General features: G+C 36.3%; 1 protein-coding gene across 1 annotated transcript in view; it reads left to right on the forward strand.

Annotated features, from left to right (window-relative positions):
• Nucleotides 1-1586: 1586 nt before the first annotated feature.
• Nucleotides 1587-27157, forward strand: part of BRINP3 (bone morphogenetic protein/retinoic acid inducible neural-specific 3) — a 212151-nt gene continuing 186580 nt past the window's right edge. Inside the window, exon 1 of the mRNA XM_009886361.1 lies at nt 1587-1822. Coding sequence (XP_009884663.1) covers nt 1587-1822 — 236 coding nt within the window. The remainder of the gene's footprint in view (nt 1823-27157) is intronic.

The raw sequence follows: 27157 nt of genomic DNA on the forward strand, positions 1-27157 counted from the left end.
CATGAAATATATGAATAGGGTCTTTTTTTTTCAGCCAGATTACTTACACATTTATTGTTTGCAGCATCAGGTCCAAATCATGTTACAAACAATTACATTTGTGCCTAAAAAGACAATAAACCTTGACTATTTTTTCTGGTTTTCTAGGCAGATTATTATATTCTTAGACTGTATATTCTGTTAGTTTGTATGAACTTTCGTGCTCTTCTGGAGGCAGTTAACTTCCTGCCTGTTTATGGTCTGTACAACAGATTCTTCAGAATATTAATGTCTTGAATATATGCACAGAGCATATTTATTCAGCTACACCATTTCTATTACAAAGGATGGGTGTTACTGAATGTGCAGTTGCAGAACTGTTCTATTGGAAGCGTCCTTCATTTAGGGTACCCTTAGAAACTGAATTACTGACTGTAAAGGAAATTTTCCTGCCAAGTAAAAAAAAATCATAGCAAGGGGCACTGTAAAAAATGTCATAATGAGTGCTGTTTTCAGTGAATGTTTATTAACAAAATGTTTTCCCCTGTAAATTCATTGGCTAGAAAAATGAAAACTTGCATATTAATATATTTTAATTAATTCTGTGCTGGTTTACCTTACACTGGAAACTAGGACTGATTGTTTCTACATATTTAGGAATCTACAGGACTTTTGTCATTTCAATATTTCTGACAACTTCATGCTCTTGCATAGAAATTTTCACAAAATCTGATCAGGACATGGAATCGTTATCTCATTTCACAGATATTGGACTGAGGTATAGAGAGAAACTGTGGCTTGTCTTCACTAAGTTTCTACATGAGGCTGTGGTTAGTACTTGGTTTTTAATTGGGCACACAAACAATTTTTTAGGCTCCATTTAAATAGTGTTTCTGGGCTGATCCATTGGGTTGGAGTAAATTGGACTGAAAGTCAAGTGTTGCTGTTAGGGCTACTGCAGCGTCTGGAGCTTGAATAACTCATTGAATTCATCACCATGGTTAGCTCCAGTGCTATTGGACAATGCAGTCACTTTTTGTTCAGCTATGCTAGTTTGAACAGAATAACATGAGTCTGTTAACTATGTTTGCAGTGAAGACAAACCATGAAGTGACTTCCAAAGACATAAAAATAGAAAGCAATCTGTGTCTTCTGAATCTCATCTATTTTGTGTCCCATATCTGAACTACAACCTTATGCATAGACATTGCTGAATGATTTTGTACTGATGCTAACAGGCAATAATTCTTGTGTTGCATATTTCTCATTAATGACTAGCATTATTGGAAAAAACCTCAACAATCCCTCCCCTGACAATTTGTGAAGGCTTCCCTTCAACAGTAAATATTATCACTGATGATGTTAATGAAGACATTGGTTTCACAGCATTTGAAGTACTGAAACACTCCACTCAACTATCCTAGTGGGGTTTGCGCTAATGTAAAATGTAATAAAGTAGAGGCCACTATCTCTTTAACCTGAAAAAAAAGAAACTTGTTTCTACTTCCAAGGGATGCCTAGTGTATGCTTATCTAATTGACTGTGTATTTTGTCTAGGTGTTGAGGGAAAGCTAAGAGAATGAAGGCTCTAAGTCCCCAGTGGAAGCATGATATGGCGATGCAGTGCTGGTGCTGAATTGTTCTCTCTGATGGCTCTATGGGAGTGGATAGCACTGAGTCTTCATTGCTGGGTTTTAGCAGTTGCTGCTATTTCGGATCAGCATGCCACAAGCCCCTTCGACTGGCTCCTCTCTGATAAGGGACCCTTCCATCGCTCACAGGAATACACAGATTTTGTGGACAGAAGTCGACAGGGATTTAGCACAAGATACAAGATTTACAGGTATGAAGCAAAGGGAAAGCAATTACAGAGATATCATCCTTAGAAGCTGTAAATTATCAACAAGGATTTCTTTAAGGGAAAGTTTTAGATGTGGAAACAAATCCATAGACACAAAGTTCATTGCTGAAATATATCCAAAGCCATATATATACTGTGTACTACAGAAATGCCTGCTTGCGTTGTTTCTATTTTGTTTAAAAAACTTTTGGTAATTGATTACGTTGCTTTGGAAAACATTGTTTACTACCTACCTCTCCTCTGCCCTAGTGACATAGTCAAAAATATCCTCAGGTTTTCAAACACTGTCTTCAATTTCAGAGGGCTAACATAGAACACCTTTGATCACTCAGCAAGATCCATTTCAATTGCTTTCAGTGTGGCTCATCAAGACATAAACTGAGACTTTAAGAATGAAAGTATGTTTCCACAGATACTGCTGGCAAAGCATGGGTTTCATTGTACAAATCAGGGCATTTTGAAAGTGACTTAAGGAATTTCATGCTATTTTATACCAATGTTTTGAGAAGCAGTTTTTTCATCCCTGAGGGACTGAGCAATAAGAGCCACTGTGAATTTTAACAGAAGTTGCAGGTGTTTGTTTCTTCACAAACCTCAGCATTAGACTGGCCCAATTCAGACTGAGAAAAGAAAAAACAGGGGAAGACTTCAAAAGTATAGGTGTACTTGAGAATTTGTGCCTTGCTGTCATTGCTTTCATGATATATTTGTAACCTGTCATTTTCCACTCTTTTGAAACAGCACTGGTGAAATATCTTCTTCATAATTTGCAAGAAGTATAACTTGGGAATTCATGGGAATGAAAAGGAGAGTTTGGTTTAACAGTAGTGACCTAATGGCAAATAGAAAGAAGGGGAGAAATGAGGGAGTGTGGGAGACAAAGGACTGAGAAAACAAATCTATAAGCAGAAAAAATTTCATATTGTTATAGATCCCTACTGTCGGAAAAGAGAAAGGGGTGGCAGCAGGGCAATGCAGGATAGGTTGTTAACTTCCCTAATAACTCTCCAACCTGTAAACATAAACCATTTATGGTATGGAAAGACACTGCTCATTTCATTTAGAACCATGAAGCATTTTGTGCGAATTTCATGCGTATTATTCCCTAGTGGTATCCAGCTCTTGAGAAGAAGGTAAGAGTGATATATGCCTATATGTATATACCATCCTTTAGTTCAATGTCCAGTGGCCTGAGAAAAAACTGCTGGTTTCAGTCCATAAAGATTTCATTTTTAAGGAACTTGCTTTATTTTCCTTTCCTAAATATGTGCAGTAGAGGGCACTCTGTTGCAGGTCAATTTTGCAGCGGGCTGTTTTGTCATATATAGAGAAATTAAGCACATTTTGAAAATAAAGTGTGATTTGGAAATATGCTTGATGAAGTGGCTTGTCTTAACAGCATTGCCCAGTATTTACTGCATTTTAAAAGCCAGTTGTCAGGACAAATAATGTAAAGCCAGTAATGCAGATACTGAGGCAGCATATTTTATTCCTATTATTCTGTATTAGTCAACATTGAACCAAAATTATCTTGCTAAAAACATGAAAGATGGAATTGTATTTCATTTCAGCTCTTTCAATCAGGTCTTTGAGAATTTTTCTCCTCTCAACCATCACTACAGAAACATTAAGTTTTATAAAACTGTAATAATATCTCTAATATTTGGGGTTTTGCATAGGTTTCAATTGACTTTAATTTATACAATCCCACGGAAAGTGTTTCTTATGTTTATGTCTATCCTCTGCTTATTCCCCTCAAGAAATGAGCTGGGAAGACAATAGGGGCACAAGCTACCTGAATCAAAAGAAAAATTGCATTTTTTGATTTAGTCCTACAAATACAAACCTTACTGCAAAGTTTCCTTGTAAAATATGGTGCCATCAGCAAGTAGTGCTTGACCTTGTTACAAACCACATACTATAAATTTAATCCCTGTTGCTTTTCTACAAGCTTTCCCAGGCTAAAGGATCTGGAGTCTAGTTGGTCTGTTCATTCCCCCACCTATCTTTTACCTAATGAAAACAATCCCTCGGGGACACAGTCCTGATTTGAATGGAGAGGTAAGGAAGGGGAAAACACAGGCCTGCATTGACTCAGCTGAATCATGTTAACAAGAAAGAAAAGTGCCACTCCAAACCGTGCTAACAGAAGGGTTTGTTTTCCCTTTGTTCTTCACTTCAGCCATTAAAGTCCACACCTGAGACCAGACATTTTAAGAGTAACGGGGAAAGAAAGTCATCTCCCTTCATTTCAACATCCATGCCAGGTCAGACAGAAAATTACTGAAGACCTTTTTTTTTTCTGTTTTCTGTTTTCCTTTTTTTTTTTTTTTTTTTTTCTCTTTAAATGGCACAAATGTGGAAAGTAGCTGTAGACTACTTCAAGGTGTACCTCTCTTTTGGGCAAGGAGTTGGTTCCATAAGAACTGATGGGACTGTGGCAAGTAACAGCTCTCTTTCCATGTCTCCAAGCAACGACATGCAAGCTATACACAGAAAATGACCCAATGCATCTCTCTGCCAAAACCTAACTCCTGCCCATGAGGACTAGCTCAGGACAACCAACCTAACACTGGGACTAGGTGTTTATGACTAACAGGAATTAAATGCTATCACTAAAAATAATGTAAAATCAGCATTGAGTTCCACATAATGCATGTCATACTTTAAAATGTGTTGGAGGAGATTTCAGCAGGCGACTGCTGTACGACTTTTGTTTTCCAGCAATGGAAAAATTGTGCAGCTACTAGAATGAAATTTTGATTCCCATTATTTTTCCCCTCCTTTGGCAGTCTCAGGAGAGGCAGTAATGATGTAGAAAAAAAGAAAATCTCAATTAAGTAATTAACTTCCCAGATTTTTTCAAATTTCAAAATAACATTCCCTGTTATAATCAAGATCATACTAAAAAGCAGAGAATACATGTTATTCTGCTTTTGGTTAAATTGAGTAATGTATATTTATGTAAATACTGAAGTGCCAGAGATGAAGGCCTGTGTTCTGCACCATTGTTTGACACTGATTTGAATGGGATCAAGGACACGTGAAATATATAGAATTATTAAAATCAAGATAACAGGCACATATTAAAGAGAACAACAAAGAATGTTAAAATGAAGATTACTTGAAACTCGATGGAAGCATTGTCATTATTTCTCAGCTGTTGAGTAAAACAGTGTTGTTCTACTTGTTTAATTCCTGTTGTTTGCATGACAGGAGACAGACTGATTTTAAAGTTTAATTTCACCTAAACATATATGGCAATTGCTTTCGATAACATCCAGTAGCCTTATTTTTTTGATGTCTTAAATTATATAACCTGTTTGCATTTAAAATAGATAGAGTCCAATTTTTAGACTAAAACACATGAAAAAATTATCACTATATTGACTCTGTGCAGGCATTTCTATTTCCCCCCAACTGTTTGTACGCCCATGAGGCAAAAACCAACTGCTTTGTATCCACACTCCCTGGTGGATAAACAAGTGTTCATCTGACACTGAATCTGTTATAAATTGTAGAGATGAAGCCAAAGGTTGGCACTGAGAAGCAAACTTATTAACAACAGCTGAATTTCTTATGAGAGGTCTTAACTTAAGCATAATATTTTTTTAAAGATAAAAGTTACACTTTGCCTTATCTCCCTATCTGGCCTTCAGAACATAGAACAACCATGTGATAAAACTAACTGATGCGTAAATTATGTGAAGGTAGCAGTAGAAAATCTACTGTCACCCATATTTTATAATAATAATTTAATAATAATAATAGCTATTATTTTATAATATACATTAAAGATCAGTTATGTCCATAGGCAACGAACCTGATTTTGTAGTGTGCTTAGTTCCCCAAGGAGGGGAGTTTTCAACATTACAGGATAGAGCTGAAAGAGACAAATATATATGTAATAATGTTTTAATCAGGTATTGCAGAACAATAAATAGTTGCAAATGATGTTACCAACGTTGTTATAAGCTGGGAGTGGTGGGCTGGTTATGTTGGTTATGTGGCAATGTGGTATTCCCTATAATTCTTTGAAGGAAATATCCTTCTGCAGGAGATTTAATAATTGCCACAGTTTTTGGTGTCATTCATTGCCACTGATCTATGAAAAGAAATGCCAGGAAAGCACCTGGATGGCTGCTGAAAACCTCTAAATTAGTGGAAATGCTGTTTCAATATTTTATGGGAGGTGGCTCCTGTAGTTAATACCAGTAAATATTTTGGCAAGGAAAGCCAAGTTTATAATTTGTTATTTAATACACCATGGGAGTACTGTGCCTCTTATGTAAATCAGCTACCCAGACAAAAGAATTTAAATCCAAACAGAGTGAGATGAGAGGTTACCACGATGGAAAGACTGATTGTGAAATTATGCAAAGAACCTGCATTGTATGAGAGAGGTAATTTCTACAGAGATAGGGAAGTATTCATGCTATCAAATAAGGTCCTGAGGAAATCTCCTCAGGGATACTGTGTAGTTTTGTTCAAGCAAAATGATTTAAAATCTGAAACAGATGTGAAAAATCAGGGGAAGGAAGAGCCTAGCTTTTTCTTTTAAGGCTGAAATGTTTGGTGCATTTAGGGGAAAAAAAAATAAATTGGAAGCTGAAAGAGGATACAATTCTTGTCAATACACACATCATGAAATGAGAGGAACTATTTAAACCAAAGGCCATCTCCGCCATAAAACGAAATTGATATAAACTAGCTATAAATAAATTTAGGCTGGCAATTTAAAAAAGGTTTCTAATCATAAGAGTAAAATAGTTATGGGACATATTAAGTTACGAAACCTTACTAATCCTATGAATTGGGGGAAAGGGTTAAAAGATGCAGTGCTTATAATAGTGGACTAGGTTTTAGTAACCATTGAAATCTCTTTGAGGTAAAGATCCCTAACAAGTGTAGAATACTAGTCTGCAAAAGGAAAAAAAAAGAATCTCCTGAAGAACTGAGTACTTCTGTGCAACATGGTATTCCTGTGGCTTAAAAGAACCTTTAGAGGTTGTTTTAAAAGGGTTTTTATTTGTTCATGAACAATTAAAAAAAAAGGATTATAAAATAATGCTATCAGATTAAAGATTATTTTTTATAAGGATACATTGGGTTCCTCTCGTGTTCTGAATCCTCTGGTAACTGAATGACTGAACATACAGGGTAACGTGAGCAAGACTGAAGACTCTAGTAGAACACGCACTAATATATTTAACACTTGTGTGTAAAGTTAAGTAGAGACAGCATTAGAATTGTGGTTTTTATTCCTTATCAACATATTTTAGCCCACAGCTATCACTAGACTTCACACATGTATATTCCTGACAGACTGCGTAATAAAAAACCTGCGGGGTTCAGTTGTAGATATACGCATCAGCATGCCCCAATTTGTAATTTTCACCCTAATGTCTTGAATGGCATTTCATTGTGGTATTCCTGAGGTTGTTTTGAACTGATAATTTAGGAATTTTAAGGCATTGAGAAGAATTAATAAAACACCTTCAACAATTTCTTCCAATACAAATGTTTAGTAAAATGGAGGGCTGAAAAGAGGTGTCTTCCGTCATACCTCTCAAATGTCTAAGGAAACAATATTATGCCATTTCTTGGTGCTGTTATTTCTTATTGATTTGATCACATTCTAGATGCCATCATCACTGACAGTTTTTTTGGAAGGGCCCATTTGGTACTGGAAGCATCAGAGCTTTTTCTTTTTAAAATAAGATTATTTCTTTGGAAACTAAGACAGGAGCTCATTTCTCAGCCATGGACCTCAATTTCCATTACATACAAAACCCACAAAAGGTGAGATAGGTATTGACAGTGGAGTGGAACAGGATACATCAGAGAAATAAATGACATAAATTAGTACTGTAGAAGTTGAAGTAAGAAATGGGCTGTAGTCAGCAAACTGTACCTCTAATAGGTGACGAGGTAGCTTTCAACAGGTAGCTTAGCAAACTGGTCAACCTTTGCCTTCAACTCTTCAGGGCCTTTGCTTCCTTGGGCATTGAATTGTATGCACAGTGTCACTGCTGGGCAACTGGGAACTGGGGTTATAAATGCACCAGAGAGCAAGCAAGTCGTAGGGCTACGAAGATGATTAGGGGATTAGAACATCTCTCATATGAGGAAAGGCTGAGGGACTTGGGTCTCTTTAGTCTACAGAAAAGCATATTGAGGGGCGATCTCATTAATGCTTACAAATCCTTAAAGGGAGGATGCCCGGGGGATGGCAGCAGTCTTTTTTCAGTGGTGCCCAATGATAGGACGAGGGGTAATGGGCACAAGCTTGAACATAGGAAGTTCCATCTTAACATGTGGAGGAACTTCTTTACTTTGAGGTTAGTGGAGCTCTGGAACAGGCTGCCCAGAGAGGTTGGGGAGTCTCCCACTCTGGAGACATTCAAAACCCGCCTGGACGCTGTCCCGGGCAACCTGTTGTAGGTGACCCTGCTCTGGCGGGGGGATTGGACTAGATGATCTCCAGAGGTCCCTTCCAACCCTGACCATTCTGTGATTCTGTGAAGTTTATCTTCCACAATTGCCATATCAATAAGGAATAAATATCAGGAACAGTTCTGTCTGACTTTTCCAGAAATTCACTGTATCAATAAATTGCTTCTGGCCCGCATTATAATTGGTCAGCTTGCTTTAGGGAATTTTCCATTCAGCCTGGAGGATAAAAGACACAGTAATCAGATAGATCATCATTCTCAGAATGTTTACAAAAGGCTACTAGATGCACAAAGTCATATTTTTAAATCCAGTGGCTCATAGGCTGTGAACAGAGAACAGCAGCTCAAAGAGAGTTTCTGGGATTGCAAGTTGATAGATTTCCACTGAAAAAATAGTATTTGTAGTCCAGTGCTGTGGCCTCATTATTACAGGCAGTATAGGTACACAGAACAAAAAGATGCTTATTTTGATCCTGTGGAATCAAAGAGCAATAATTTCCTACAGTTGAGTAACTTTTAAAAGAATTTTTGGATCTGAAAAATATTAGTAAGTTTCATTACTGATTGTGATATACATTAACAGCCTCTCTTTGTCTAGTTAGCTGGGCTAACAAAGACATGACACAAGTTAAATAACTGGCTTTGGTGAAACTGCTTGAATAATTACATACTTGAGCAAAATAAAAGCTTTAAATGACTGTATTTCCAGGTCTAGCAACACCTGGATGATGTTATGCAAAATCATCTAATTTCCAGCCCTTTGTTTCAAATGCAAATCTCTTTTACAGGAAAGCATTTTTGTTTTATTTTTAGGGCCTAAACACATATCAGGTAATGATGCTTTACAATTAGCAATTCCTATTATAAAGATTATATTAGTTTCTTGACCAGGGAATTCTCTGGAAGGTACATACTTGTCAAAAGATGGGAAAAAAGGAACACATAATTTAAACTGAGAAGCTATGGATACATAACAGAAAATTTAAAAGAATATTTTTAGATGAATTATAACCAGAGCCTAGTTTCATTTGCCAGTAATCTCAAGGGATTGAAAAATACATAGAATGGATGTTTACAAAGGTGAAGCAGTCTTTCACTGATGTTCCTATGGCTATGACGTATGGGCTACCTCCAATGTCGCTGGGAGCCTAAGGGACCTCTCAGATGGATACTAGAGATACCAGAGCTGCAGGAAATGAGGACTGGACACCTTTTTAGGTCTGTCTCCACAATCCCAGTTATGCAGGAGTTCTGCTCCATGTAGGAATATCTCCACGTGCAATGATAAATGATATCTTCAAGGACAATGATAAAAGAATCTGAGGTCTCATGGACACTTGTGGCCAAGGAAGAAGGGTAGACAGAAATGAGGGGCCCAGAGATGCTCTTTCCAGCTCTTTTACACATTTGAGGCAGCACAGCAGAGAAGTCATCTGCTCTAGGTAAAGGGCTAGCACTTATCACTCAAGAGCACATTCCTACAGAATCTTGCAGAAGTCTCAGCGAACAATGAAAAATGTATAAGTGAGCCTAATCCCACAACATTCAAAAGCCTCTATGTTGTTTTGCCACTGACCAGTGTCAAACCTACCCCATATCCCCTCATTCCATTTTGTTGGAATCAAATCAAGGGTATAGTTTCTTTTGATGAGATAAATGAGTGCTAGTGCTGGGAAGGATAGTAGGGAACGGTGCTGGCTAGGCCAGCAGGATTAGGAGTGTTCTCGGGAGTCAGTTTGTTTGACAAGAACACAAGTGTGTTTCAGCCTGGCAACAAAAGAGAATATTGATGCCAAGATTGCCTTCTGTATTCTTTTTATAATACACTGCAGGAGCCTGTGTTTTGACAATCTGTCTTTGTATTTCATCTTATTTGTTTGGTGTATTTAATCAAAGTCCCTAAGGAAGCTCAAATGGTAAGGAAAAGAGTGTATCTTATTTTTTGTAGACATTACCATAATCCATTTCCAGAACATACCCACTTTCGAAATCTAATATTTTAAGGATAATTATTACATCAAACCTCCTACTGATACATTCCCCTAGAACAAAGAACATTTATTTTGAGAATATGATGTGTCATCATTTCAGTTAGTAAGTTCACAAACCACTTAAGTTGCCCTAAAAAAATTAGGGTAATAGAGGCTGCAACTTAATGGTTTCATGCAATCACTGAAGTAGTATAAAAGCTGTTTAACACTAATAATAGATTAATTCTTCAGGCAGCAGGATAGTCTGCCATGATCTTGGGCATGAAATCAGGTAATTTTCATTAATTCTTTGAAGATTTTGGTTAGTTGGGTCTTTGGTCTTTCCTTAGCCCTTCCTTTTCATGTTTGTTTAAATATCCATGCTAGTACTATCACTGGTATTCAAGATGTACAGTTTTTCAAATGCTGACAACTTTCATAAAGGGGAAAAACAATTACCAAGATTTCTTGTCATTACTGAAAAAAAAAAATATTTTTTATTATTACTATTATTACTTGAATCAAGTTCTCTGTGATTTCGTTTTAACCTCTATATTGTTATTTTTCCTTACTGCCGCTAGGTCAGTAGTCATCTCCAAACGGAATGGATTTCAGGTTTTTCTTTTTGTCCATATTTTATGTCTATATGGATGGCATGTTTTATCTTGCACCGAGAAAAGAAATGAATAGCACAGAAACATTTTCTGAATAGAAAGACAGTGGAAATGATTGGAAAGTATGATTCTTTCTATAAAAGGGCATTTATGCCTTTTCGAATCAGAAAAAGAACAACAGACATCAGATTTACTTAATCAGGATTTTTTGTCATTTTCTTCTGCTATCATTGACTTAAGGTTGTGGTCTCAGAATTCAAATCTTAGTTGTATTTTAGCTCTGATTTATTGATTCTACAGGTTTTAGTAGTCATTATGCTAGTGGTGAATTTTTATTGTGTAGCTCCAGATTCATTCCAATAGAGACCCTTGTGAAGAAAAGCAATAATTCAAAAAAATGTCTTGTTGCTTGATTCTCCCCAGAATCCCAATATGATTGTTACAGATAATAGTGTTCTCCAAGTCATTAATGCCTATGTATCTCAAATCATCTTTTGATACTCTAAATTTCTACTTTATTTATGCAGCTTGAGAAGAGAAGATATTTTTACTCACCAGACAATTTGATATATTGAGAGCTCTGAAAAGTGCACACACAAAGCCCACTAGCAATTTAGAAGTTGTGTATGCAGGCCTCACATGCATAGAATAGACAGCATCTGTCTTTAAGTAATGAATATTAATTTCTCAAGGGAAAAGCACATATACAGATTTTGACTTATATGAGTAACAAAATTTAAATCAAAAGTGTAAGACATTCTACCAAATATTATGAAAGATCAGCAGAATCTGAGATGTGAGGAATTTCAAATAAATATTTGTATTTTAACTAATTCTGAACTATATTCTCACAGTTCTTGAAATTTAACAAATAGGGATTTTTAACTTATCTAGTCTGCTAGTAGTAGAATTGGATGTTTTACTAAGAACTCAAATACAATACCAGCTTTGCCTACTGATAAATATGCTCTATTAATAGAAAGTAAATAGAGATAACAGATTTTTATCCAGTTATGTCTAATTGCATTTTATTTAAACCACATCTTTAGCCATTTACATAAAATACTGGCTATAGGATATAATAATAAAACTAAACTCTAAACATTACAGAGCATAACCAATCTGATAACCCACATTAACAACAGAATAAAGTCTGTTGCCTACATGTCACATATTTAACCATGCAAAATAAACTAAAAATTATTAATTTCAACTGATTAAAAATATAGTGAGGTCTCTTGTTACAAAGAACTGTTTGCTGCCATTTTCCTTTTTTAAAATATCTAATGATGCTTTTGGTAGCAAACCATGAGACTCAATACATAACTGGAAAACATGTAGTCTGTGGTTCTTGTACATTTGCTAATTTCTAGGACCCAAATATTTGTGATTACTGTCAGAGTAAATTGGTGTGAATATAAACACGTGTTTGTATATATTTATGTGTGCATATATGTACACGTGTAGGTATGTGTGTGCATGTGTGTGTATGTGTATCTATATTTATATATACATGCACATATATATAGATAGATATAATGAGTGAAAATAAATGAGTTTATTACTTCACATTTTTGCAGTGAGAAGAATACTGTTTATTAGAACGAAAAACTTATATCTTCCACAGTCAGGTGTCTGAGTAAGAGCCTTTGAGCCTTTAAGGAAGTTTACTATGGACACGTCCTGATGAATCAGGAGTCTAGATATTCTCCATAACACTGGCAATGCCAAAATATCTTTCCTTATTAGATCCTTGTATTAAAATGCCTCTGTCAGAAACATTCTGTCAAATATTACTGCATTTTCCCATGCTTTTGGTCAAGTCTAGATTATGCCACTTACATTAAACTTGAGCTCTGGCTACAATAAAAGACATCTGACAGTCTGTAGCTGAAACACATTAACACAAACCTTCTGTTTCATACAGAGGCTATTATCACTTTGCTCCAGTTTTTTTTTTTTTTTTCTCTGTCTTTCCATATGATTCTGGATATAGTTAATGAAATTATCCTTGACAAGGTATAGTTTTTCTATGTGTGTACAGAAAAAATACATATGCATGTATGTGGCTACAGAAGCTCTATATTTAACTCCCAGTTTTCCACAGATTCCTTGTGTGATAGTGTAATGTGAAATTCATCTCCCATAGATTTTCTACCTGGATCTTCATTTGTGGATACAATATGTGCCTATGTTTGGACAGTGAACTCTCTGATGACACCTGTCAATATTCCTGTTTGAAAAACATTACAAGTTGTGCATAACTCCTAACTTCCAAGGAATCTGAAATAAGTTTGTGCTGAGTTCAGTCACCTGTGTGCCCAAGTTATGACTAACAGCATGTGAGTGCAACACAACAACTGGATCCTGAACAGTTCTTTCATATGCATTTTAAAAGGCTCACTAGCCTTTGTCCTAATTTCCTCAAGGACACCTTTGTCTTTTCACTTCTTTTTGTGTCGGGGATGGAATAGTATTTGAAAGATATTTTTATTCGAGTTGCTTCTGAAATTTGGTTTTCCTTTTAGTAAAAGTGTTTATCACACTGGATGGACTTTGAAGGTCCATCTGTTTATTTAGAATTTTTCCTGAAGAAGTAATGGTTATGCCTATTTTTGCTGATGTCTTCTTGGCCTGGATGAGCCCAAGCTTATGTGCTTGTTTCCTGGTTCTGACACTGAAGTTCTCTGTGACTTGGGCATGCGTGTCCTTGGTACCAAAACCATCAATGAGTGTTAGGTGCCCCATCCCTAGAGGTTTTCAAGGCCAGGCTGGATGGCGCTTTGAGCAACCTGGTCTATGGGAAGTGTACCTGCCCATGGCAGGGGAGTTGGAACTGGATGATCTTTAAGGTCCCTTCCAACCTAAACCATTCTATGATTCTATGATATCAGTACAATATATTAAGTCCCCTGACACTCACCTTTATGGTAAAAGAGACAAAACAAACAAACAAACAAAATAAAGAAACAAACATTTAAAAAAAAAATATTAGTGTGATGGTCGTTTTCCCAGGCAATGAGATTGATAGAATATGAATAACTTAAAAAGGAATTTTTACCATAGTAATTTATTGGAATTTAAATACAATTAGCAGTAACATTTAAACTTAAAATGTTTGTGAACTAGGACATTAAAATGAAGCAAAAATAAGTGTGCTTCTACTTTAAAAAAAGTCTGTATGTACCTATTCTATAATTATTGGGAGACAAAATTTTATATATGTCACACTTATTTCACTCTTATTTCTCCTGTCTTCACAGTTAAAACATGAGAATTCCAAACCACGAATAAGTTTGCAAGACTTTATATCATTGTTGACAGCAATAAAACAGTCTTCATTTGGTATTTATGCTAATACAAAGTGAGATACGGCAAATTTCTACGCAACAAAAAATGAAGTCACATGACTCCAGTTGCTAATTCAGTTTGAATCTTTGGAAATTCCTATGTATGGTTGATATGCATGAGTCAATATTTATCTTCCCCTGAGAAGTACTGGTTCTGTCACAGTAATTGGAATAAAACCATAGGAAAAGGTCAATTTTAATGAAGTAAACTTGGTAGCTATATCTCAGAATTCAGCCAGGGAACAGAACTTTTTTTGAGGGGGTGGGGAATAGTGTGGCCGGTAGCGGTGTCTGAAGACAGTACGTACCTGATATGAGGTGGTTTTATCCTTGTGAAATCTACATTTCTGACCTGTGGTGAAAAAAGGCTTATGCTTTTATTCTCTGTTTTAATGTGAGATCATCCTGAAATGTGCTCACAAAACAGTAATTTCAGAAGGTGCTAATCTGGCAAGTAACATCCCTTAAAGCCAGAAAACAAAGGAAAATGATGGTAACAATGCCAGTTGTGGAAACACCACTGGAGTGATTGCCTGCTAACACTACTGAGTGCAGAGCAAGAGAAAAGTAGCTTGAGCTTAATACCCACAGGGTAATTACAGGAAACCAGCTGTTCTTTGAGTTCCATAATAGATAGATACAGACTGTTTTCCTACAGGTTTGTGTCTTCTGGTTGATGACTGGATCTGACTGGAGCTTATCTTGCAGTCAAGGTGTTTAAAAAAGGTCATTCTTTTGCAGTCACATTCAGCTCTGTGGGGTCACTTTCAGGAGTGCCTTTGTGATCACTTGTGGTCATAAAATGTGAAAATAATTTTAAAGTGATTTATGGTTTAACATGTCTAGAAATTGCTGAAATTTGTTTGAAATTGGACCGTGAGTTCAAAAATTATTTGGAAGAGATATAGCCATATGTCTGTAACACCTACCTATATCTGCTACCACAATGCAGTTGCATAGCCCCCAGTTTTTAAAAAAACAGACTAAATCAAATGTAGAATCAGCCTAAATGAGAAAGCTTGCATTCTTGACTGGTAAGAATCTCTAATGATACTGACTTGAAAATGCACCAGCTTACTGGAGTAAGTTAGTAAGTTTGTACTAAACAGTACAAACACTGAACGCATATAAACACTACACATTATACATGAAGTATAAACACTGAACGCATATAAAACACTACATGTATTTCATAAAAATACACCACAAAGTACACAGGGTGTATATGACTGACACAATATAACAAGAACAGCTTTATGCTTGGTAAAAGTTTTTTTAAGTTTTGGGCATTGGATATTACATCCAAAATCCGTATTATATTTTACTATTTTCTCATGGAAGGCTGTCACACCCGGTGTTGCTGCTGGGACATATTACATTCATTGAATTATTTATTCTTCCCAGATCAAAGCAAGAAGGTGATTATTTCCCTCTACTCTGCTCTCGTGAGACCCCAGATGGGGTATTGTATTCAGCTCTGGGGCCTCCAGTACGAGAAAGACATGGACCTGTTACGGTTGGTCCAGAGGAGGGCCACAAAGATGATCAGAGGGCTGGAACACCTGTCCTGTGAAGAAAGGCTTGGGGATTTGGGGTTGTTAAGCCTGAAGAAGAGAAGTCCCCGGGGAGATCTTATTGTGGCCTTTCAGTATATAAAGGGGACTTATAGGAAAGATGGCAAGAAACTTTTTACCAAGGCCTGAAGTGACAGGACAAGGAGCAATGGCTTTAAAGTAAAAGAGGGTAGATTTATATTAGATATATGGAAGAATTTTGTGATGAAGGTGATGAGACACTGGAATGTATTGCCCAGAGAAGTTGTGGATACCCCATCCCTGGAAGTGTTCAAGGTCTGGTTGGATCGGGCTTTGAACAACAAGATCTAGTGGAAGATGTTCCTGCCCATGGCAGGTGGGTTGGACTAGAAGATCTTCAAAGGTTCCTTCCAATCCAAGCCATTCTATGATTCTCTGATTCTAAGAATGAATGAGAGAAGCTGTGTAGCTTTCACCATTCAGGGAATCAGACAACATGAACAGTTTTGCTCTGCATCTTAACACTATTCATCAGTATTGTTCTTGTCAGTGTGTAATTTCCTGAGATATGGCACTGTCTCACTTAACTGTTGGGTCTTAGCAAAATGTTCAGTGGAAGGTGGCTGATAGCATATAACTCAGAATCAAATGCAGTTGCTATTTTTTCTGCTTCACTGAAAAAAAGATCATTAAATTATTCTCCTGCCACAGAGGTAGGTAACAACTTTTAATCAATGCTGAAATGCAATAAGGGAGCAAAATGCAAGATTTCACATTACAGATACTCTGGGCAAAGCCCCTCTAGTTATTTACCCTTTGGCTGTTACTAGGTCCAGAAAATCAGAACACTATCGCTGTAACAACGTTATGCAAAAATGGCAAGGAGTTACCTATAAATTAGTCTTCTGGGATAGTAAATTCATTATCTCAGATGAAGTAATCAATTTGTAGTTAAAGCAAAGGGTCTGAACTGACTGACTGCAGAAATTTCTGGATTTAGACTAGCATGAGATGGCATGTTGATCTTCATTGTAAATAGACAGGCATACACAGAGGAAAATGTATAAAACTATAAATGTGTCCTCTGTGGACTTGTCGATGAGACTAATCCAGCAAAAGCATTAGGATTTTGGATTTATTTAACTCCTTTCTGACATAAAGAAACATGTTTTTATCACTAATAACAAATGGTGGAATTTGGAACAATGGTATGGAGATTTAATTCTCGTGCTGTGACATGAGGAATGGTCACACTCCTCACAGGCAGAAGCAGAAGGTGGTCTTCACAACTAATGTGTTTAAGGATTACGCATTACTTACTTTTTATGAGATCTTAATTTACTAATGAATACAGTACATGAATAGCTACCCCACTAGTTACTGAGCCATCAAGAATTGTGCATGAAAATACTATATTAGTGGCAAGACAATGCAAATTAAATTAAAATTTCATATTTTTAAGGGTTCTTTGAAAACTTGAATTCAAACTTCACAGCAAACAAGAATTTATTTCTACATCCAAGATATCAGAGGCTGCCAAGAATTTTCTTCTCAACCCCAAAGACCACCCCAAATGCCTTTGACATCTGATTTTCTTAGGGTTTTTTTTCTCCCTAGGAACAATTCTAAACACCAATAACTAAGACTCCTAATGCCACTCCCAGAGTAAACCTGAATGTAAAGGAAAAAACTACCCAATTTTTAAAAATTTCTAGCTGTTCGCATCCTGTTTCTCTATGGACTATCCACAGTGTGCTGGAAACTGAAAGAATCTACATAGGAAACTGAAACATTGGAAGGTCATCTACGTATCAGAGGGGATGTTTAGTCCCAATTAGACTGGCCTAAGCATAGTGTGAAATGATAAGGACATACTGTGGAACAGGCACAAATGCTGCATAATGCAGCAGTCTTTAATACATACCCCTAAGCAGTTAAATTCTTCTGCTTTGTTACACTTCTCTAAGGACTTTCAAGGTTGTTTGAACACTTTTTTCGCGCTAAATAGTATTGTAAATCACCAGTTTCACTGAAGTCAATGATATAATTAACTTCATACTCGAAAGAAATAAGACTGAGTATATGTGTGAGCATGTGCGTGCAGATTTTGGAACACATTTTGAGGCAGATAGGATATTTGACACACACACTGTGTTTCCTCTGAAGTAGTTTGTAGTAATTTCTGTTTTCAACCATTTTTTTTTTCTGATAAGCTAAAATTGGCAATTTCAGGAAAAAACACAACTGTCTATTATAAACACCTCCTATTTCCAGGTCTTTGCTAATGTCCTTATGTAATTTCTGCTGTGTAAATCTTGTCAAGCTGGTGATGAGAGGATTAGCTTTATTCTGTATCTCTTTCCACTGTATTGCCAAGGGTATTTGATGGTACAAGATGATTTTCTAATTAAAAATCACTCCTTCTTTCTATCCAGTAATACCCTGAAAAGCAAATGGAGTTCACCTTTACCATTTACTCCTATGCTTATTCTACCTTTTTTTTTTCTCTTCCCCCTCCCTCGATCTGTAGACAACCCATAGCTGCATCACACAATGGACTGCTGAAGTAGCTTCCCTCCACCAGCTATAATTGGCACTGCCTTTTCTGTCAGTCTTGATGCCATGCTAACTATGGTTGCGGCACTTTCAGTCAGTGAAGGAGCTTTTATTTGTTCATTGGTTCATTGGGAAAACTTGTTGAATATTGCATGATGGTAACTGTGCTGCTCTGGTTTTAGTAAACTGGAAAAGTTAGCCAGACATATCAGATGTACAACAGGTAAAACTGTAAGAATAAATTCTAAGTTTTCAGTTATGTATTTAATTGATTTTGTAGAATGGCTGCTACTCAAGTATGAAATATTCTTGTATGTCACTCTTAAAGCATAAGGCATTTCACATTTTCACACCTTTTGCTCTGCTTTGATTTCATGACAAAATGCTAACAAAGGTAGGAGAACAAAGCTGAGTCTGTGTTTCGTATTAATCGCTAATAAAAAGTGGCCCATATAAATTCTTCTAAATACTAAGCTATTTCTTGCTGTCAATATAGACACAAATCAGCAGCAATAAAGGCTCTTTAATTGCATACTTTTGTTACACATATTTCTAAGTAAGCATCTCCAAAGTATAAAAAGCATAATTAAAATCTATAATTCAAATATCTGGGTCCACTGATAGAACTATAGTCACATTTTAAATAAGCTTTAACAGTTTGAACAGCTCTGTGCTTCAAAGAAAAGTAGATTAGTACAAATAGCCTGCAGGGAAAGATAAAGGTTCAGATCTCAGCAATCTGAAAAACTTTGCATTTCTATGGAATCCAATTTCAGGCTACACAAATAAAGTTAGGAGGATCAGTAAACTTGCTGCATAGAATATTTTGTTATCCTAACCATTGTTGCTCATTGAATTAAATTTTATCGTTCTGCTGAAGTTCCAATTTTACTTCATTCGTCATGATACAGATATGCTCCTCGATGTTCTTTAAATATCATTGAAGCTAATGCCATATCAATTAAATATGCTGTTTAAGCACGCTTTTTTTTTTTTTTTCTCACTAGTCAATTTTCATTTAAATTTTCTATATAGCTTAGCATTAGCATTTGGAACCAGATTCTCAAAAGAGCCTCATATTTTCAAGACTTTAGTCCTTAGTGTGACGTTTGTTTATTTAGGTACCTAAGAAGTGTAAGAGCTGTACTGAAGAAAATGTCTTATTAGTTTTCAGATTAATAGCTAGGATGGTTCCACTGTCATTAGTAGTCTAACACATTAAATTCATGTAAACAGTTGATATGTTTACAAGGTTATGACTAGTAGTTTGGATAAGTAGGTTCAGATCCTGATTACAAAAACTTTGGGACAGAGGAACAAAATAAGTAATGATGTGAGGCTACCAAAATAAAAGAAAACAGTTCAGTCTACCAGGAGGAAACCTTGATTGTTTTGTGAGGTAGAGGAGTTTTATACATGGGTATGAAGTCCTTACAGGACGTGATCTAGCACTATGGATTTGAAGATCAGGGAGCATGAAAGCATTTGCAGAACAGCAGCATTTATATAGAATAATGAAATTAAGAGGTCTTCAAACAGAATTGGGGAAAAATTTACAGTGACAAGCTCAGATAAGAAAGCTATAATTGAAATGAAATTTATTTTTACTGTATATTTGTGCATAACATGAAGTGTATTGGTACATCATCATTTTATAGATCTTATGTCATCTACCTTGAGTAACAGCAGTGTTATAGCAGTGTATCACTAAGCTAAAACCAAAAAATTTTATTTCTTAAGTTTCTAACGTTACTTTCTGTGTTGCTGTTAGCCAGCTTATGTTACGGAACTAGGAGGTAACATTTCCATACACCTTTCCTAGGCCTCTGAACCATTGGCATTGGCTTCTGACAATGGCACTGACAGTGACCTACTTGATTTAATTGCAAAGAGGTATCTTGATCCAACATCAGATGTGGAAGAAAGCAGGAGGATTATTATTCATTCTGGTTCCTAATGGCATACTCCACATTTGAACAGCTAAAATTATAAATTAATTGCTCTTGAAAGATGTGAACTCATAGTTTATGATGGTCTACCTGTGTAATTACAAAACAAATTTTGGTAACATACCAGGAAAAAAAACAAAACCAAAAGAAAGCAGTTTTGGCACAGTTAAGTATCTACGCATGCCAGCTGATACCACTGCATTAGCCAAGACAACATTATGTGGCTGTATGGATGGTATGTTCATTGACTGTTTACTTTTCCTGTTGGCCTTTTGTGAAGACGTTAATACTATTGTGAAACCATGAGTGAGCAGGTCTCTATTAGTAGAACACAGAGTAATCTGTCGAAAACTTCTCTCCAGGATAAAGGAAAAAATTACTGAATGCTTGTGAACTGTTCAATCAACTTATCTGCTTTGATTATTGTGGTTTGCTCTTATTTTATTTTACAAAAAACCCCAAAATGCTTAACAAGCTGTGTGATGGGTTGTGTGGTTGCTTGCTTTGTTTTAGGGACTAGTATACATGTTAAATGTTCTGAACACATCAAGAAGTATTTATGAGAGGAGATAAACATTTTGGCTGAATTTTTACTGTTATCTACTTACTAAATCTGTGTGTCCTTTATTTCCCTGTTATATTTATTAGGGGCAGTATTCTCCTAATGTACCCTGTATCAAGGTGACAGTGAGCATTCTACATTAAGAGTACAGGAGCACAGAGGCAGGAGAAAGTCATGCACATCTTGCTCCATTCTCTAGAAGATATTGCCACATGGGAAAGAAGTATTAAAAAAACAAGAATAATGACAGCTATAAGACAGTGTGACAATTTTTTCATTAGATGTTGATGAATGTGTTCACATGGGGATTCTTTAAGCTTTTAGTTTTTGGCAAATGGTGTCTAGAGCTGAATTCAGCTGAGTTAGTAATAGATGGGACTCTGGATGGTAATGTCTCTCTTTCCTGTAGCCTGATTGGAGGTCCCAACATAAAATTTCCCCATATGGTACATTTTTCTTCTGCTGAAACCATTGATTGAATGTAATTATCATTAAAAAGTAGATCTGTGTACCTATACTGAGTGAAAGTGAATCGGGCTATTCCTTGTGTGGATACTCATTTGTAAATTAGATTAGAACTGAATTCATAGCATAGCTAAATAACTGGATACATTAATGGCTAATTCGTGTATTGCCTGACACCAGAACATAAGTAGATACAAGAAAACTTACACTACTCTGCACAGGATATGTCTCATAAATCCAATATAGGTAAAAAAAATAGTGCTCTGCCAACTTGCTATGCCTCATTAACAGAGACAAATCAGTGGAGAAGCCTTAGTTGGCAGGTAGTGAGTGACACTGACCCTGTGCTGTTTGTACACCCCAACCCACTCTTATTGTGCTCTATACATGAATGCAACAGCGGGAACCCTGAACTGGTGTAGATCAGGAAAATAACCTGTGACAAGAGATGGGTGGGTGCAGACAACCTCAGTCCTGGAGCAAGGCAGGAAACCAGGCACTAATACCATTCACAGTATATACCTTCCTCTCTCTTGAAACACCAAACCTACAAGCCTACCTGGATTCAGAGCAAAAATCTATGAGCCTGAATGAGTAAGTCTGCTCATCAAAGCTTAAAAGATTCATCTTGAGCTTTCTTAAACCGGATTTTGCAGATCAGATCCTTTTGGGGAGAGCGTAACTGAGGCCTTTCAGACTTTTGCTAAAAAAATGTGAGGAAAACCAGTAGCTTTGTTGTTTAATCACTGTGATGTTGCTGCTAGGCTGGGGAGTAACCAGATCAAATGGAAATGTTGGTCAATTCAATCAAGCTTTATAAGTTCAGCTTCATTTTTTTGACACAGTGTTACTTCACTGTGCATTGACAGCCTTTCATGATTTTCTCTGCGAGAAGCCTACTGACAGCATCCCATACGGAATATTTTACGATGTACTTGTTCTGAGATTTGTTTGCTGCTTTAATTTGAGTATATGCATGTATGTGTACACGTGTGTGTGTACTTGCATAATGCAATTTTTCATCATCCTTACTTTGTAGGATGCTTTATGTGTGCTTTGAGAACATCCTGACTTCATGTTAACCATTACAGTGCTGTTATGTAAATGTAAAAAAGCTCTAGACTTTTCTGAAATGAGCTGTTATTAATGAAATACCTTTTAGTAACCCTGTATGCATATGTTCGCATCACATATTGTGTGCACAGTTGTGTGTAAAGAGATGAAATTTTACAGGACACTTTACATGACCTTAGACTAATAACTTCATACAATCCTCATGATAACATCAACAGAATTGTTAAATAAAACCAGCAGAAATGTGAGCGTACTTTGGGAAGTTACTGCTCTGGTAGTATTTCAGAAAAGTGTTGATTTACATCTGTTTCATCTGTTTCTTTTCAAACAGACTTGTAGAAGGACACTACATGATATCATACCAGTAGCATAAGGCTGGAGTTTAGATGTCTCCCTTATGTAAAGAGTGAACCATCAAGTTACAGATTTTCCTGTGACAAGCTATTCTCAGTCTCTGAAACTATTTTGCAATGTATAGTCAGTCATCAACCAGACTAAGGAACACTTCAACATTAATTCATAAATGCCCTCAGCTACTCTAAAACATTTCCCCCAGAAACATCTCTGTGCCAACCTTGCAGCTTTGCTGAAATGCTTTAGGGACTGTCAGGACTGACATTTCTTTTGGAAATCTGAAAAATGTAATCAGCTCCCTTACTGCCATCTCTCCATTTATGGAACAGATTCTGATGCTGGAAATTACCTAATTCAGAATGTCAAATATTCAATGTTGATACTTCCAACAGATAAAGATCTTTTTCCCGGTGTCTTTCTGCCATTTAAAAGTAAAGTTATGCTGACAAAAAGCTGAAATAAATGGCTTAACATTCTTCTTTAGTTCATTAGGTTAATTTCGAGTAAGAAATTGAGACTGATAACATGCAGGCAGAAATAGTTGCAGAAAATCCCAGAGAAACCAAGTTTATTAAAAATTTATTTCTGCTAAAATAGTCAAGATGATGCATGCTAAAAACTGCATTATGCAATGTTTTTAATTCTATCTTAAGGGAAATGGAATAGCCACTAGATAACCCCTAATTCAGAAGTGATATTGCTGTAAACTCTTGTCTTCCCCAAAATCCCTAGATATAGATTTTTCTCTGTAACCATCTGGATACAGCTTCCTAGAGTTTTTATAAAACACACTTTCACCTAACAGTTGAATTTAAATATAGCATTTCTGTTGCAGACTTGTGGGATAAGTGCCATTTCACTAACAGTTAGCGTATGGTACTTGGTGCTAGGAGAAAGAAAATCGAAGTTGAAGCCAAGTTGTCAGGAAGCTATTTGCATGTCTAGAAGATAAACTGTGCAGGATTTTCTCAGTGTTTTGGGGCTTCTTTCTCACCTACTAGTATTCTGGTATGTATATCTATATTTGATGGTTTTGGAGCAGTCAGAGGGTCTTTGGAGGGGAAAAAAAATCTTCAAAAATTCTGGTGTGTTGGTATATGCAATTAAAAAGCTGTTCAGTCTATTACTCCATTTAATAAGCATCTCTTCCAAACTGCAAACCTTGGATGAAAATAGAGTACATTGAGCAGTGGGACTCCTTTGAGCATGGCTCATAGATTTGCTTGCCCATCTGGCCTTTCCCAGTCACATATGCTACAGATCTCACAAACCTCTTAGCAACAACAGGCGAAAGGCCAGGTTAGACTCTAGAGAGCCTTTGGTTTTCCATCTATCCTCTCTGCTAGAACAATCTTCTTTTCCGTCTGCTTCTTATCACTTCAGTTTCCTTACAAAAAATGGCTTTTAGCAGACATCAGTAATCCAACAGTTTTTCAGAATGGAGGCTGCTCTTATAAGCACCTCACCTAGCATTACTAAATCATTACATTTCTCAACTTCTGTTTTGCTGGGTGAAATAAAAACACATTCAGATGCAGCCACTGACCTTGCTGTCATGCATGATAAAGTTCACTGAAGGCCTCTTGCAGCCTTAAACCTTCTTTGAGTGGGGAAATCTGCACTGATAGATGAGATTTAAACATCTCCTATGCTGTGTCTCTTAGGGCCAGACCAGACAAAATATGCCACTTCCTAACACCAGAACTTGTCCTGTCCACAGCTACATAGTATTTGCTTGTGTTTTTAATTTCAATATGTTTATGTCTCCTGAAAGTTAGATTAGTGCTTGTAGAACATGTCAGACAAACAGCATGTAGAAATGCTGGTTTTTGAATATATTCTTAAAACCAGGTATAGCTCTCACAATGGCAGTCCAAGTTTTGCTGGTCTCGGGCCATGTCAAAAAACAGCAGTTCTGATTAGGAGAGTTGGACTAGATGATCTCCAGAGGTCCCTTCCAACCCTAACAATTCTGTGAATTCTGTGAATTCTGTGATTCAGCAGTAACCACGAACAAAGATGATATACTGCAGGTTTTAAGCACTTTTATTAATGATCTAGATTGTGCAGCTAAATAGCAGTTCATCATCTGAAACACAGAAGCTCAGTGTCATTTAATGTTCACAAGATTTAATTTTGAAAGCACTTAAAAATTATCTCAAAATTATTTTTGGCATTCAGATTTCATTTAGGCACCTATTTAAATCAGTGAGTTTTCAAGGATTAAATACTTATGTATAATCGAAACATAAATCTCTCCTAAATATTTTTTCTATAGCTCTTCATGGTAGTTTCTGGAATTATCTACTTCATTATAAAAACATCAGAATGTGTGAATTTAGTATTGTGTAATGACTTGCGAAATTTAACAGCTATATAAAAGATATTTTGTGATCCTGTAGAGATTTAGATTGTGGGAAGTAGTCACAATTCTGATGAGAAAGTAATTAAAATCCTAATTTCAGCTACTCTCTGGAGATAATAATCATCCACCTGTTTGTTTTAGTTTAGATTTTCATTTTTAAAAACTCTTATAGTTTGATTTACTTAAGATTAAAAAAAGCACACCAACCAAATTAACCTTTATATTAATATCTAGATAGAAAAGGAAAATATAGTATTCAAGTTCTTCCCTTTTCTTTTTAAACTTCTATATCAATGCCATATGGAAGTGATTTGAAGTCCTAAATGATGAAAATTTCCTTCATTTTAAGAAAACATTTTGCTATTAATTCTTTACAATGTTGAAATATTAACACACTTTCTCTGGCTGTTATTGCACAAGTCAGTATTAGCACTACTCAATGCTAATCTTCCCGTTGTTACTGGGAATGAGGTAATTATGGTGATATTTGGGAAGAAAAAAACACAAATACTGTGAAAATGATGATTTGATATGAGCTGCACACTTATTTTTCCATTATTTCTTCATCATCACTATGACAACAGTATGACATGTAGGAGTTATTGTTTTATGACTGCATCTCATCTGAGTCTCTGATCAAGTATTTTGCTTGAGACAGTTCTTGAGGTAGAGTTGTTCCCTGTAATCCAGTCACTCATGCAAGCTCTCAGTTCTGGGTAGCTTTCATGCTGTTGAAAATCTCATTTTCACATTGGTATAGTTATGCCTAAATAAAGTAAATCATCCTTTGAATATATCAAGAATCCAGAATAATGGTTTACTTGCGGGGTGGCCTCCTTGCTGTCTACAGCTTCCTGCGGAGGGGAAGTGGAGAGGGAGATGCATATCTCTTCTCCCTGGTATCAAGCGACAGGATCTGTGGGAGTGGGTCAAAGCTGTGTCAGGGGAGGTTCAGACTTGACATTAGGAAACATTTCTTTACCAAAAACATCATCAAACACTGGAACAGGCTTCCTAGAGAGGTGGTTGGTGATCCATGCCTGTCAGTGGCATTAAGACAATGACCTTAATAAGATGCTTTAACTTTTGGTCAGTGCTGAAGTGATCAGGCAGTTGGACTAGATAATTGTTGTAGGTCCCTTCTAACTGAACTGGTCTAGTCTACTCTAGTGTAGTCTACCTAAATTTCTAGATAGAGCTAGACTTCCTTTCTTTCCTTCCTTCCTCCCTTCCTTCCTCCCTCCCTCCCTTCTTTATTCTCTTTCTCCCTTCCTCCTTCCCTTCCTTCCTCCCTTCCTCCCTCCCTCCCTTCTTTCCTCCCTTCTTTACTCTCTTTCTCCCTTCCTCCCTTCCTTCTTTCCTTCTTTCCTTCCTTCCTTCCTCCCTCCCTCCCTCCCTCCCTTCCTCTAAATATATTTTTAAATGTTATTTTGGGGAAGTAGACTGTATTAAAATCAAAATTATTAAAAAAAAAAAAATCATTAAAAAAACCCACAAAAGCCACAAAACCTCCCAAACAAAACCCCCAAAATCCAAACAAATGAAACACTATATATATATTTAAAAACAAAACTAAAGTTTTTGCAAATTGAATTAAAATCTTGCTGGTTTTAGAGTTTCCTGTCTCTTCAAGAATGCAAAGTATAGAGGCCACCCACTAAAATGGACACCACTACAGCTGAAAGTTTTATTGCAGCCTTTTCATTTCAACCCTTTACCTTTCAATAAAGGTAATAAATAAAGACACAAATTAATAATGTTTGTGCCCAGAAATCGCTGTCTGGGAAACGATTCTTAACTAGTGTCGTTCCTTAAGTTCATAGGAAAGTTTCTTCAAATTGGGTAAATAACGTTGCCAAATGATTCTCCCTTTTTGTGTTCTACTGTTAAGCTATCTTGTGCAATAGCTGTTATAATATACATTTTATTTTTTTATAGCACTACATTTTAGATGTGTCTGTAGTCAAATGAATCTTAAACAAACTGTGATGCTCCCTAAAATGAGATTCCATGCTTTGACTAACACATGCAATCAAAGGCTTGGCAGAAACATACATATTTCTGAATA

The sequence above is a fragment of the Charadrius vociferus genome, unplaced genomic scaffold (assembly GCF_000708025.1).
Source record: "Charadrius vociferus isolate BGI_N301 unplaced genomic scaffold, ASM70802v2 scaffold785, whole genome shotgun sequence".
Lineage (NCBI taxonomy): Eukaryota > Metazoa > Chordata > Aves > Charadriiformes > Charadriidae > Charadrius > Charadrius vociferus.